Here is a 14410-nt window from a genome sequence, read left to right as displayed (position 1 = left end):
TTTTATTGCATGACATAAGTATTTGATACATCAGAAAAGCAGAACTTAATATTTGGTACAGAAACCTTTGTTTGCATTTACAGAGATCATACCTGTAGTTCTTGACCAGGTTTGCACACACTGCAGCAGGGATTTTGGCCCACTCCTCCATACGGACCTTCTCCAGATCCTTCAGGTTCCAGGGCTGTCGCTGGGCAATACGGACTTTCAGCTCCCTCCAAAGATTTTCTATTGGGTTCAGGTCTGGATACAGGCTAGGCCACTCCAGGACCTTGAGATGCTTCTTACGGAGCCACTCCTTAGTTCCCCTGGCTGTGTGTTTCGGGTCGTTGTCATGCTGGAAGACCTAGCCACGACCCATCTTCAATGCTCTTACTGAGGGAAGGAGGTTGTTGGCCAAGATCTCACGATACATGGCCCCATCCATCCTCCCCTCAATACGGTGCAATCGTCCTGTCCCCTTTGCAGAAAAGCATCCCCAAAGAATGATGTTTCCACCTCCATGCTTCACGGTTGGGATGGTGTTCTTGGGGTTGTACTCATCCTTCTTCTTCCTCCAAACACGGCGAGTGGAGTTTAGACCAAAAAGCTCTATTTTTGTCTCATCAGACCATATTACCTTCTCCCATTCCTCCTCTTGATCATCCAGATGGTCATTGGCAAACTTCAGATGGGCCTGGACATGCGCTGGCTTGAGCAGGGGGACCTTGCGTGCGCTGCAGAATTTTAATCCATGACGGCGTAGTGTGTTACTAATGGTTTTCTTTGAGACTGTGGTCCCAGCTCTCTTCAGGTCATTGACCAGGTCCTGCCGTGTAGTTCTGGGCTGATCCCTCACCTTCCTCATGATCATTGATGCCCCACGAGGTGAGATCTTGCATGGAGCCCCAGACCGAGGGTGATTGACCGTCATTTTGAACTTCTTCTATTTTCTAAGAGTTGCACCAACATTTGTTGCCTTCTCACCAAGCTGCTTGCCTATTGTCCTGTAACCCATCCCAGCCTTGTGCAGGTCTACAATTTTACCCCTGATGTCCTTTACACAGCTCTCTGGTCTTGGCCATTGTGGAGAGGTTGGAGTCTGTTTGATTGAGTGTGTGGACAGGTGTCTTTTGTACAGGTAACGAGTTCAAACAGGTGCAGTTAATACAGATAATGAGTGGAGAACAGGGGGGCTTCTTAAAGAAAAACTAACAGGTCTGTGAGAGCCGGAATTCTTACTGGTTGGTAGGTGATCAAATACTTATGTCATGCAATAAAATGCAAATTAAGTACTTAAATCCAGAAAATCACATTGTATGATTTTTTTGTTTTAGATTCCGTCTCTCACAGTTGAAGTGTACCTATGATTAAAAATAACTCTACATGCTTTGTAAGTAAGAAAACCTGCAAAATCGGGCAGTTCTCCCCACTGTAAGTGACCCGTTTCAGGAAACTAGGTGTCTTTTGCAAGTCACGACTTCACAGGAGAGCCATTTGAACATTTAAAAATGTATTTTTATCAAAATGCGTTTTTTTGGCAGAAATGCGTTCTTTCTTAATGCCTTAATAACAAACGTGTATGCTATCTGTAAATACCAATACATTTTTTCAATTATAAGCCTTGTTGGTTAAGCCGCAGAAAATGCTAGCAACCTTCCCACTGGCCATGCTTGGCTTAGATAATGAGTGGTCTGGACATGTTGAGTGAGGAGTTGGGATTTGAGCTGGTCAGTCTGTGTTGGTAATCCTGTCAAACACGTAGTTTTTTTTTTATGTGTCGTGTAGTGGCGCTGCATAAGTGTTGCTCTCCACTTTCTGGAGGATTGAGTTTTGAAATCAGTGGAATTAGAGTATGATATCTTAATAGATGGAGAAAACACCTGTCTAAGGATTACATCTTCAAACTAAGGGCAACCGTGGCATGGCATCTGTGACAGGGAGACGCAGCCATCATGCATGATGATGTATATGGGTGCGATAGTCTAGCTAGCTTCATTTTCAGATATTACATGTTTCTAATTTTGACAGAAAGTGGTTTCATTTCAAGCTATAGTGTACTGTTAGCTAGCTAGTGAACGTTAGCTGGCTGGCTCCCTAGCTAACGTTACATGTATGATGTTATTATTCGTATCCCAGAGCCATTTGCTTTGCCAGTTAGAGCTTAATGTTAGCGAGCAAACATTGAACCTGGTTGGTTAGCTCCCAGCAGATTCATGCAAGGTAGTAACAACATGATTGGGCACTATGTTCATTGTTTTTTAACTAGCTAACGTTAGCTGGCTGGCTCGTTAGCAAATGTTACGTGACGTGTGTGATCTTACATGTGGTTTACCTAGCTAGGTTCATTGTTTACCTAGCTATCTAGCTAGCTACATGTCTTAAGCTAAAGTGTACAACACCCTTTGAATATGGCCGGTGTCAGTAAACGTTGGCAAAAAAGCGTAATGAAATTGTTGTCAGCAGAGCTGGTTAGGCTGTTTTCATGTTACCCAGAGGTAAACAAATCATCGGCCAGAGCGTCAAGTGTGCGCTTCAGTTGCAAGATTCTCTATTTATTCTAAAATAAGTTGGGGAAAAAAAACTTTTGGTGTTCGCACGTGTATTCGTTTGATTTACAATTGCACAGGACCAATAACAAAAAAAGATTGTCCTGTACTAAATTATTTAAAAAATTGAATTAATTTGGTTCTAGACAAGTGATTCTCATTTATGTGTAATTTATCTCACCTGTGGTAAGTTGCAGGTACCTCTGAAAATTAAGGAATCAAAATTCTAAAACAACAAATGTAAGTCATATTTTACATTGCTGGACACATATCAATTAAGCAACCGTCAACTAATTGATTCAGAAAAACTTGTGTTGAACTGATCCGTAGAATGTGATATGGTTGCCTGTGTCTGGGTTTCTGTTGTGGCTGTAGGTGTATGTGTACTGTAAATGTATTTGCTCGTAATGTTAGGTGGGTGTTTTAACTGAAAATCCACCGTCTGGCTGTATCCTCTATTCTCCAACTCATAGTAGTGATGTATTGTCTTTCAAAGACATTTATCAATAACAGAAGGGGGCTAGGGAGAGTAGGGGGCTCAGGTCAAAACACAAGCTGGAATATCATTTGTCAGAACACAGGGTGCATGTGTGCATGTATGCATGTATGTGGGGGTGGGTTGGAGGGGGGTTGTACTCTCTGTCATACTTTAATGGTTTTAATATGTCCATTTCAGACATCAATCTAAACCTGTGTATCGGTGCCAAAACTTCAGCCTCCCCTCTGCGAAGAGCTAGTTTACTATTTTTCCTGGGCTACTATAAATATATTGAAGTGCGGGCTAATTGGGTACACATGTGTAAAACTGTAAAAAATAAAAAGATAGACAAGAGGAGAGGTAGAGACAACCGGGAGCTTTCAGCAAGGATGTAATTGGTTTATTATGCTCTAAGGCTGTTTAGCCAGACCCAAACAAAAGGTCCCCGTCTGAAACATAATTTCACTACATGGCAACAAAGCACTCCACCCTGGCACATGCAGAGACGAGCAGAGACTTTGTCCTCCTTATCACCTCTCTCTCTCTCTCTCTCTCTCTCTCTCTCTCTCTCTCTCTCTCTCTCTCTCTCTCTCTCTCTCTCTCTCACTTTCTCTCGCTCTATGCACATGCTCACCAGTGACTAAGGACTTGTAATTTACTGTGACACTCCTGTAGCGTCTTTGAGTGAGGATGTGGTGAGTTGTTTTCACTATAAAGTTAAAGATGTCCCTCTCTCAGGTCTTAGCTCTGTTGTGTTGATGACAAGATGTGTCCCTGCCTCCCCTGACTGCCCAGATAAATTAGTCCATCTCGGAATCCCCCCATTCAGTAGGGAAAGATTACTGATGTTAATTTGACCTGCGAATCAGCCCAAGTGGAACGAAGCAGGAGTCAGGTTTGGAAGCTCTGACTCAGTCGATGTTAATGTCTCGCCACGTTCGGAGATGGCTGAAAGACTTTAGTTCCTCCCCCCATTTCCCTATATAGTGCACTATTTTTGACCAGAGGTTTATCTGCCCTGGTCAAAGAAGTGGACTATGTAGGGAATAGGATGCCATTTGGGACGCCGGCCATGTTGATGGAATAACCAAGAGAGGCCCGGGCCAATGGTTGCAGGTAATAGACTCCTGATTGCACAGACCTTTCCTGGCCAATCACGTTAAGCGACAGTGAAGGGCATCTGTTCTGGTTCCCAAGCCGGGATAAGCTCACATGGCTGTAGTGACGGCCTACCTTGATGTCGCCATGTCGACTAGGGGGGAGAGGAGACGCCGGAGTGTGGAAAGGTAACTGCTGTCATATTTTTTCTGTCTTTCTTTGTCTCTCCACCACCTGTCTCTCTCTCTCTCTTGTCCTCTCTCCACCTTTCCCTCTCTCTCACTCTTTCTCCACCCCCCTCTCGCTTCCCTTCTCCCTTCCTCTCACCCTCTCTCAACCCCCCCTCCCTCTCCCTTCCTCTCATCTCTCTCCAGATGTTTGTGAAGACACTGTTTGACTACGAACCAGCGGAGGACAAAGTCATCCCGTGTAAGGAGGCGGGTCTGACCTTCAAGAGGGGAGATATCCTTCAGATCATGAGCCAGGATGATGCAACCTGGTGGCAGGCCAAACAAGACAGCCATGCCAACCCCCGCGCCGGCCTCATACCCTCCAAAGAGTTCCAGGAGAGGTGAGTGAGCTACCTAGACAGATCCTAACTACCTACCCCCATCCCACTCTCCCTCCTGTCACCCTCTCCCCCAGCCTTGTCCCCTTCTAACTGTTCCAGGAGATGTGAGCTACGGGTCAGACAGCTCCTCTACACCCTCTAAACTATGTACTTCAACTCCACCTCTCCCCCATAACCCCTGTCCTCCTCACCCCTCCCCCATAACCCTCTGTCCTCCTCACCCCCTCCCCCATAACCCCTGTCCTCCTCACCCCCTCTCCCATAACCCCCTGTCCTCCTCCTCACCCCCTCTCCCATAACCCCCTGTCCTCCTCACCCCTCCCCCATAACCCCTGTCCTCCTCACCCCCTCTCCCATAACCCCTGTCCTCCTCACCCCCTCTCCCATAACCCCTGTCCTCCTCACCCCCTCTCCCATAACCCCTGTCCTCCTCACCCCTCTCCCATAACCCCCTGTCCTCCTCACCCCCTCTCCCATAACCCCCTGTCCTCCTCACCCCCCTCTCCCATAACCCCTGTCCTCCTCACCCCCTCTCCCATAACCCCCTGTCCTCCTCACCCCCTCTCCCATAACCCCCTGTCCTCCTCACCCCCTCCCCCATAACCCCCTGTCCTCCTCACCCCCTCTCCCATAACCCCTGTCCTCCTCACCCCTCTCCCATAACCCCTGTCCTCCTCACCCCCTCTCCCATAACCCCTGTCCTCCTCACCCCCTCTCCCATAACCCCTGTCCTCCTCACCCCCTCTCCCATAACCCCCTGTCCTCCTCACCCCCTCTCCCATAACCCCTGTCCTCCTCACCCCCTCCCCCATAACCCCCTGTCCTCCTCACCCCCTCTCCCATAACCCCTGTCCTCCTCACCCCCTCCCCCATAACCCCCTGTCCTCCTCACCCCTCTCCCATAACCCCTGTCCTCCTCACCCCCTCCCCCATAACCCCTGTCCTCCTCACCCCCTCTCCCATAACCCCTGTCCTCCTCACCCCCTCCCCCATAACCCCCTGTCCTCCTCACCCCCTCCCCCATAACCCCCTGTCCTCCTCACCCCCTCTCCCATAACCCCTGTCCTCCTCACCCCCTCCCCCATAACCCCCTGTCCTCCTCACCCCCTGTCCCATAACCCCTGTCCTCCTCACCCCCTCCCCCATAACCCCTGTCCTCCTCACCCCTCTCCCATAACCCCTGTCCTCCTCACCCCCTCCCCCATAACCCCCTGTCCTCCTCACCCCCTCTCCCATAACCCCTGTCCTCCTCACCCCCTCCCCCCATAACCCCTGTCCTCCTCACCCCCCCTCCCCCATAACCCCCTGTCCTCCTCACCCCCCCTCCCATAACCCCTGTCCTCCTCACCCCCTCCCCCATAACCCCCTGTCCTCCTCACCCCCTGTCCCCATAACCCCTGTCCTCCTCACCCCCTCCCCCATAACCCCTGTCCTCCTCACCCCCTCTCCCATAACCCCTGTCCTCCTCCCCCCTCCCCCATAACCCCTGTCCTCCTCACCCCCTCCCCCATAACCCCCTGTCCTCCTCACCCCTCCCCCATAACCCCTGTCCTCCTCACCCCCCTCCCCCATAACCCCCTGTCCTCCTCACCCCCTCTCCCATAACCCCTGTCCTCCTCACCCCCTCCCCCATAACCCCCTGTCCTCCTCACCCCCTCCCCCATAACCCCTGTCCTCCTCACCCCCTCCCCCATAACCCCTGTCCTCCTCACCCCTCCCCCATAACCCCTGTCCTCCTCACCCCTCCCCCATAACCCCCTGTCCTCCTCACCCCCTCTCCCATAACCCCTGTCCTCCTCACCCCCTCTCCCATAACCCCTGTCCTCCTCACCCCCTCCCCCATAACCCCTGTCCTCCTCACCCCCTCCCCCATAACCCCTGTCCTCCTCACCCCCTCCCCCATAACCCCTGTCCTCCTCACCCCTCCCCCATAACCCCTGTCCTCCTCACCCCCTCCCCCATAACCCCCTGTCCTCCCACCCCCCCCCCCATAACCCCTGTCCTCCTCACCCCCTCCCCCATAACCCCTGTCCTCCTCACCCCCTCCCCCATAACCCCCTGTCCTCCTCACCCCCCCCCCCATAACCCCCTGTCCTCCTCACCCCCTCCCCCATAACCCCTGTCCTCCTCACCCCCTCCCCCATAACCCCTGTCCTCCTCACCCCTCTCCCATAACCCCCTGTCCTCCTCTCCCATAACCCCCTGTCCTCCTCACCCCCTCCCCCATAACCTCCTGTCCTCCTCACCCCCTCTCCCATAACCCCCTGTCCTCCTCACCCCCTCCCCCATAACCCCTGTCCTCCTCACCCCCTCTCCCATAACCTCCTGTCCTCCTCACCCCCTCTCCCATAACCCCCTGTCCTCCTCACCCCCTCCCCCATAACCTCCTGTCCTCCTCACCCCTCTCCCATAACCCCCTGTCCTCCTCACCCCCTCCCCCATAACCCCTGTCCTCCTCACCCCCTCTCCCATAACCCCCTGTCCTCCTCACCCCTCCCCCATAACCTCCTGTCCTCCTCACCCCCTCCCCCATAACCTCCTGTCCTCCTCACCCCCTCTCCCATAACCCCTGTCCTCCTCACCCCCTCCCCCATAACCCCTGTCCTCCTCACCCCCTCTCCCATAACCCCCTGTCCTCCTCACCCCCCTCTCCCATAACCCCCTGTCCTCCTCACCCCCTCCCCCATAACCCCTGTCCTCCTCACCCCTCTCCCATAACCCCTGTCCTCCTCACCCCCTCTCCCATAACCCCCTGTCCTCCTCACCCCCTCCCCCATAACCCCTGTCCTCCTCACCCCTCTCCCATAACCCCTGTCCTCCTCACCCCCCCCCCCATAACCCCTGTCCTCCTCACCCCCTCCCCCATAACCCCTGTCCTCCTCACCCCCTCTCCCATAACCCCCTGTCCTCCTCACCCCCTCCCCCATAACCCCTGTCCTCCTCACCCCCTCCCCCATAACCCCTGTCCTCCTCACCCCCTCCCCCATAACCCCCTGTCCTCCTCACCCCTCCCCCATAACCCCCTGTCCTCCTCACCCCCTCCCCCATAACCCCTGTCCTCCTCACCCCCTCCCCCATAACCCCTGTCCTCCTCACCCCCTCCCCCATAACCCCCTGTCCTCCTCACCCCCTCCCCCATAACCCCCTGTCCTCCTCACCCCCTCTCCCATAACCCCCTGTCCTCCTCACCCCTCCCCATAACCCCTGTCCTCCTCACCCCTCCCCCATAACCCCTGTCCTCCTCACCCCCTCTCCCATAACCTCCTGTCTGCCTGGCACCCCCACTACAAGCCCCCCAACTCCCTGTCTGCCTCTCCTCTCCACCATCCCCCCCTGGCCCCTCTCCCCTTTTCTCAGCCAGAGGCCAGGGTGGGGCCTGTCTATATGCCTGTCTGTCTGCCACCCTCATTACAATCCCAGCCCAGCCCTAGTGTTTCACTGCCGTCACAATGAAAGGAATGACTTTTTCCCTCTCTCTCTTTCCTTTCCCCCCTTCCATTCCTCTCTCCGTTTGACTTTTTCTTCCCTTTCTTTCGCCTGGCCTCACACTGCCAAAATACTTTGGATTTCCGCGCACGTCTGGCCCGAAATGAGTAATGACAGAAAATGATAGCACTGGTACTGATCCACTTTGGAAGGGGAGCGGATGGAAAATCGCACAGTGGCGTGCTTAGATGGCTGCTGATGTGCAGCACAGGGCTGGAGGGCTGGGGCAGTTTCTTGGCGGCCGACAAGCAGCTTTTTCAATAGCAGGCATTGTGTTTTTTGTACTTTCTTATCCCACCTCTCTCTCTTTCTCCCTCTTTCTCTCTCCCTCCTCTCTTTTTCTCCCCCGCTCTCTCTCTCTTCTGCTTCTTCTTCCCTTTCTTTCTCTCTCTCTTTTTCATCCAAAAGAAGGAACTGAATGGATATTTAAGAATGTTTCTGGGTATCATAGCAGAAAGTGTTTATTAATCCCAGTGCGGCTGTGAAAGCTAATGGTTTTATTGTGCTTCTTCTCCCTCTCCTCTCTGTCTCCTCTCCTCTTTTTTTCTCTTTCTCTTCTAGAAGATTTGCACTGCGTCAGCCCGCCACCCATGTTTTTCAGGCCCAGAAGATCTCCAACAGAAGATCATGTAAGAATATATCACGGCCACACACACAAGCACACCCAGAGATCATCTATGCACATATCTCCTGCCACTAGCCAGTCACTCCCTCAGTGGAACAGAACAGGTGCCTTAGTGAGGGCTTTCAGCATACCTGACAGGGAGTACATGGGGATAGCTGTCAGGAGACTGGTCCACTAGGCTCATATGTTTATGATGGATTAACGATCAGGTGTAAGCCCTACACTCTGAAACGCTACAGGGCTGCAATGCTGGTGCTCGTCTAGGGAAATGTTGTGTCTTGCTTGCACCCTCCCTCTCTCTGTGTTGATATGTTGTATATTTGGGGCTGCCCTCTGGAAAACCTCTCCCTATCCACTATAAGTGCTGCTCTGCCAGGTTTAATGAAGAATTACTGATCCGATAGGAAGGAGACTGTATGTGAGGATGTGATAGGGGCTCATTCTCAGAGCTGTAAATGAACCACCCGCTAGCTGAGCACAGCTCTGGTTTACACATTAACATGTTTTACTGTGTGGGAACATGTGGTCCTTCTGCCTCAAGACTGCACCACACACACACACACACACACACACGCACACACACACACACAAAGACTCCCTGAAACCGCCGGCCAGGCAGTCTCACGACAACACACACAGACTGACAGAACTTAGCTAGGAAAACAAGCGGCTGGAACAGACAGAGGCCTCAACACTTCACTATTTCACATGTTAACTCACTAATAGCCACACACACTTACCTGGTGCTGTAATAACACTGTTATTATGACACTTTACAATATTAACAGTGAAGTGATTAACAGGTAATTACAAGGTAATTAACACTTCAGACAGAAACCAACTTTGTCTGTCCAGAGGTGTTTATTTCCCCATGCAGCCCCAGAGCTAGCTTGTCAGAGTGTGTGTACACAGTACCTCTCAGGCATGTCAATGTGTGTGTCTGTGTGTGTATGTGTGTGTGTGTATGTGTGCGTGTCAAAGTGTTTGTCTAGTACTGTGTGTACACACTGCTTCTCAGGCGAGGAGGTGTTTATTCCTTTTCTCTGTTCCCTCTCTCCACCTTTTCGTCATGCGGCCTTGATCCCTCCCTCCATCTCTCTCTCTCTTTCGATCTCTCTGTGTGTTCTGTCAATCTCCACGTCTGACACATATCCAGTAGTAAAGCCAAGGAGCAAACAGGTTCTTTACCGTAACATATAATATTACTCATTTGGTTCCTAAACACATGAGCAGAATACAGATGCTGCTTGATTGGATCTGGTCTGGTAGCACATACAGAGTCCATGTATAAAATAGTCTAATATAACTAGTGTATATAACTAGGCTTCTCCAAGCTTTGATGCTGCTGATGGTCATTAGTAGCCTACCAAACTTGGTACTCAGCACACTATCGTCCCTCTCATCACTCTGACATCAATGCAAATGTCATTGAAAATCTAATCAAACACTTCACGAGAGCCCATGAGCTCATGTTGCTCAACATTTCTATAGACTATGCAATTGTGCGAGAAAACAGAGTAATGGCCTCTATTAAAAAGAGGAGGTTCCCATCAGCTTTCTATAGGCTCGGCCTACTATATTTATTTCTCAACTTTCCTAATATTAAGCACATTGCTTACCTTTACAACAGGAGTATAGTCTACCTGGCTGGCATGAAAATGAACGATGGGAAAAGCGTCCTCCATTCACTATTTAAGTGCATAGATAACATGTATTCTTTGCCCCTGTTCTGAGTGAGGTGCATGATAAGAGTCCATTCTAAATGAAAACTAATTTCACACATATATTATTTACTATATGTAAAGACAAGATTCAATTAAGAATAGTCTGAGGGGTGACAGTATTAGCCAATCACCTGTGAATGATACAGTATATTGACACTTGTAAATGATGCCCAGCTTGTTTGCCGTTATGAAAGAAACAGCGCTTGTCTTTTTTTTGTGTGACTTTTTCAAATCATAGTCACACAACTCATATAGCCTAGCCCATAGGCCTATGTGAATTGATAAGGTTTGTATCACAACTAAAGTGGCCAAATAACTTCTTAAAATGATGCACATTAATCAACTTTACAACCGGAGTTTAAATTTTGGGGAAGAACATTTTCACCATAAAAATGCACTTTTATAATAAAGCATTACATGCATAATCACATTTGCGGTCCCTTTTGAAAATGGTGAAATGTACGCTTTATTAAATTGATTTATTCGACTAAAATATAGATGTTCCAAACGTCTGCGACAGTGGCTTGTAGGCTATACATGGAAGCCAGGAGATGCTAAATGTGTTTATGTTAATGGTCAATTACTGTGAGACCGGCAGTTATTTGCTTGACAATCACCGGCTGACAAAAAGTTCTGACCACCAAAGCGCTAAGCACGCGCAGCAGTAGTAGTATGTAATACCTGTGTATGTGTCCCAAATGGCACCCTAGTCCCTATATAGTGCACTTCTTTTGACCCAAGTCCTATGGGTTCACTATAAAGGTAATAGGGTGCCATTTAAGGGACACACTCTCTTTGAGCAGTAGCAGTAGGTTAATGTAATGCCTGGGTGTGTATCCTAAATACTGGGCGGCCGTACAGTATGATGAATATAATGTACCTGTGTTGAGTAAGAAGTCCCAGTCTCAGGGTGTGTCCCCAATGGCACTCTATGCCCTATGTTCCCTATGGGCCGTTGTCAAACATAGTGCAAAGAGAATAGGGTGCCATTTGTGACATTATCAAGTTTTGATGTATGAGCTGGGAGCTGTTCTCTACTACTCTACACTCACATACTCTACGGTACTCACTGTACTCTATAGGAGTTACTGGACATATTGTTTGCACTGTATAGGAGCCATGTCTACTTATGTTTAGCTACCCAACACCAACCCTCTCTGAGGCAACGTAGAGAATGACATAACACAGAAGAGGGAGTGAAGAGAGGGGGAGCCAGAGAGAATTGGTAAGAGAAAGGGTAGTAGAGAATCTGGAAACGGAGGGGAAAGGTTCAAGAGAAACCGAACAAGAGAGACTGGAAACATTGTGGGGAATGAAAGGGGAACCAGAGAGAAAGGGAGAGTTAAAGAGAGAGAAAGATCAAAAGGCAGGAGGTGAGAGAGAGAGATTCAGAGGCATAAGGAGAGAGTGTCAGAGAGAAAGAGAAGAGAGAGTATGTGACCCTATGGTAGCCAGGTCAGGAGGAGGGGAGGGCGAGTTCCTCTGGTTTAGACCAGGCTCTAGTTCAGTCAGCCCTGTTTGGCTCTGGCCAGTCATAAAGCATTAGCTATTTGAAAGATACCAAAGATACCTGCTGTTACAGGGGAGATGTGTGTGTGTGGGTGTGCGTGTGTGTGTGTGTGTGTGTGTGTGCAGACATGCGTGCATGCACCTTTGTGTGCACGTGAATGTGTGTGTACATACGTGTGTTTGTTTGTGTGTGCCGGGGGTCCGGGGATCTTAGTGTTACCAGCCCAGGAGCAGGAGCTGTCTCCATCGGCTGGAACAATATTGATCTTGGACTGAAACGGCCTATCTAGCTTCACTTAACCGTGTCCATGTAGGCCTTATAAATAGTCTCATTCTCCTTCTAAGATGTAACCTATGCTGGAATAATGTCGATTTATGCCTTAAAACATTTGGTAGTAAAAAGCTTTAGCCTCAGTTGCTTTTTTTTGTTGAATAGCATCCATAAACATAGTTTGGTTAAAGTATTTTTTCCTGAGTTTCACGGTGGCTAGTCTAGGCTGGTTTTGATACCTCTCCCTCCCTCTCTTTGTCTCCCCTTCCTCCCTCACTCATCTTTCATCCCTCCATCATTACCCAAACCTTGAATCATGTCCCTCTGCTGTTCTTCTCTTTATCCTCTATCCTCTATCCATCTCGTTCCCTCTCCTATTTCTCCTCTACGCATCCTCTCCTCTACCCTCTCCTACTCTCCTCTACCCTCTCCTACTCTCCTCTACCCTCTCCTAATCTCCTATACCCGTCCTCTCCTCTATCCATCATCTCATTCCCTCTTCTTTCTCCATGACCCAAACTCTTCTCCAGTCTGACAGAGGCTTGACAGAGGCTTGACAGTCTGACAGCTTCCTCAGCGATTTTATTATAGCATGTCTCTCACATGCAAATCCCCTATAGCTCGTCTCGCCATACATTATTATAGCACGCCACGTCTCTCCATACGTTTGATATGTAATCACTCCCCTGTCTGACTGTATAGTAGTTAGGAGCGCTAGCCTAGCTGCCAAAAACGTGGGTGCACTTATAGCTCACCTTGAGGCCTTCTTTGTCTCTCTCCCTCCACAGGTTACTGTTGTCTCATCAGACACACGCTCACTTTCTCTGAACTGCTGAAAGATTTAACCGTTTTTAAATGGAATACTACTAAGTGCCCATGAACCTGGCCTTCCCTCAATTTATAGAACTATTTCCAATCTCAATTCAAATGTATATAACTATTTAAAATCTCAACTGAAATGGTCACAGGCAGAGGAGTTCAAAAACAGTTGAATCCAGTTTAAACTCAGTTTAATTTCAGCCATGCGATAATGTTCGATAAGAGACCACACTTGACATAGTGTTTTGAATGGCCTCACAACTAGCTGCTTCAAGTTTTAGTATTACAAATAAATAATTAAATAATAAAACCATCAACATCAGAACAACTCATAACACAGTGTGTTAGTTATTCATCTCTGTGCGTATACATTTCTGGATAGACACTCATTATTAACATTCATTCTAAAACGCAATCATAAACAGATTACAGGCAGAGGAGATCAAAGGTTCAAATGCAAACCAGCTCCCCTCGTTACCGGCGGTTATGGCAAAACTGTACACAATCTATCTAACCGCCGTCGTTCCAATCTCTGTCGTCCCAACGTATGAAAACTATCTAATTTCATGTCATCTGGAAAATTCTGCCCGCCCCGGTCTCATCCTGACCATAAAAAGGTTGAGTTTGTTCAAGGGAAGGAAAGAAGGAAGGCCATCTCCATCTGTGTGTTGGCCTCAAGGCAGAGTGACATCAGCCCATAACTCAGAGGCATTCAGAGCGTGTTGACTGGGGGTCATTCCACAGCCTCTTTACCGGTAAGGGGATAGCTGAGAAATGAGTCTCGCTGCCAAGGAGGAGGAAGATGGAGAGAGGGAGGGGGACAGACAGACAGAGAGAGAGGGACAGAGAGAAAGGTGGAGAGAGACAGAGAGCTGGAGAGAGGGACAGAGTGACGGCGGGAAGGAGAGAGGGAGAGACTGGATGAGTGGGTCAGTGGCCAGGTAAGGAGCTCACTGCGTGAGGAGAGAAGACATCTGCAGGATAGGACAGTGCTGAGCTGATGCATGGCCTGTGTTGGGAATCCCTGCCCTGTAGTAACCAAAAAAAGTGTCCAACAAATCAAAATATATTTGAGATTCTTCAAAGTAGCCACTCTTTGCCTTGATGACAACTGTTCACACTCTTGGCATTATCTCAACCAGCTTCATGAGTTAGTCAACTGGAATTGATTTGAATTAATAGGTGGAATTTCTTCCCTTCTTCATCCGTTTGAGCCAATCAGTTGTGTTGTGACAAGGTAGGGTTGGTCCAGAATACAGCCCTATTTGGTAAAAGACCAAGTTAATAGTATAGCAAGAACA

The 14410-nt window shown here is 49.1% G+C and overlaps 1 protein-coding gene across 2 annotated transcripts in view; it reads left to right on the top strand.

Moving 5' to 3' along the window:
- Window positions 1–14410, top strand: part of mpp7a (membrane palmitoylated protein 7a) — a 261584-nt gene that overhangs the window by 180120 nt on the left and 67054 nt on the right. Inside the window, exons 11-12 of one of the 2 annotated variants that reach the window (XM_042308490.1) lie at window positions 4479–4675; window positions 8726–8790. In XM_042308490.1, coding sequence (XP_042164424.1) covers window positions 4479–4675; window positions 8726–8790 — 262 coding nt within the window. Of the gene's footprint in view, window positions 1–4478; window positions 4676–8722; window positions 8791–14410 lie in introns of both variants that reach the window. The other variant, XM_024393190.2, reaches the window with a different exon arrangement.

The sequence above is a fragment of the Oncorhynchus tshawytscha genome, linkage group LG29 (assembly GCF_018296145.1).
Source record: "Oncorhynchus tshawytscha isolate Ot180627B linkage group LG29, Otsh_v2.0, whole genome shotgun sequence".
NCBI lineage: Eukaryota > Metazoa > Chordata > Actinopteri > Salmoniformes > Salmonidae > Oncorhynchus > Oncorhynchus tshawytscha.
The sequence above is the reverse complement of the archived record's forward strand: the minus strand, read 5'-3'. Positions and strand labels throughout refer to the sequence as shown.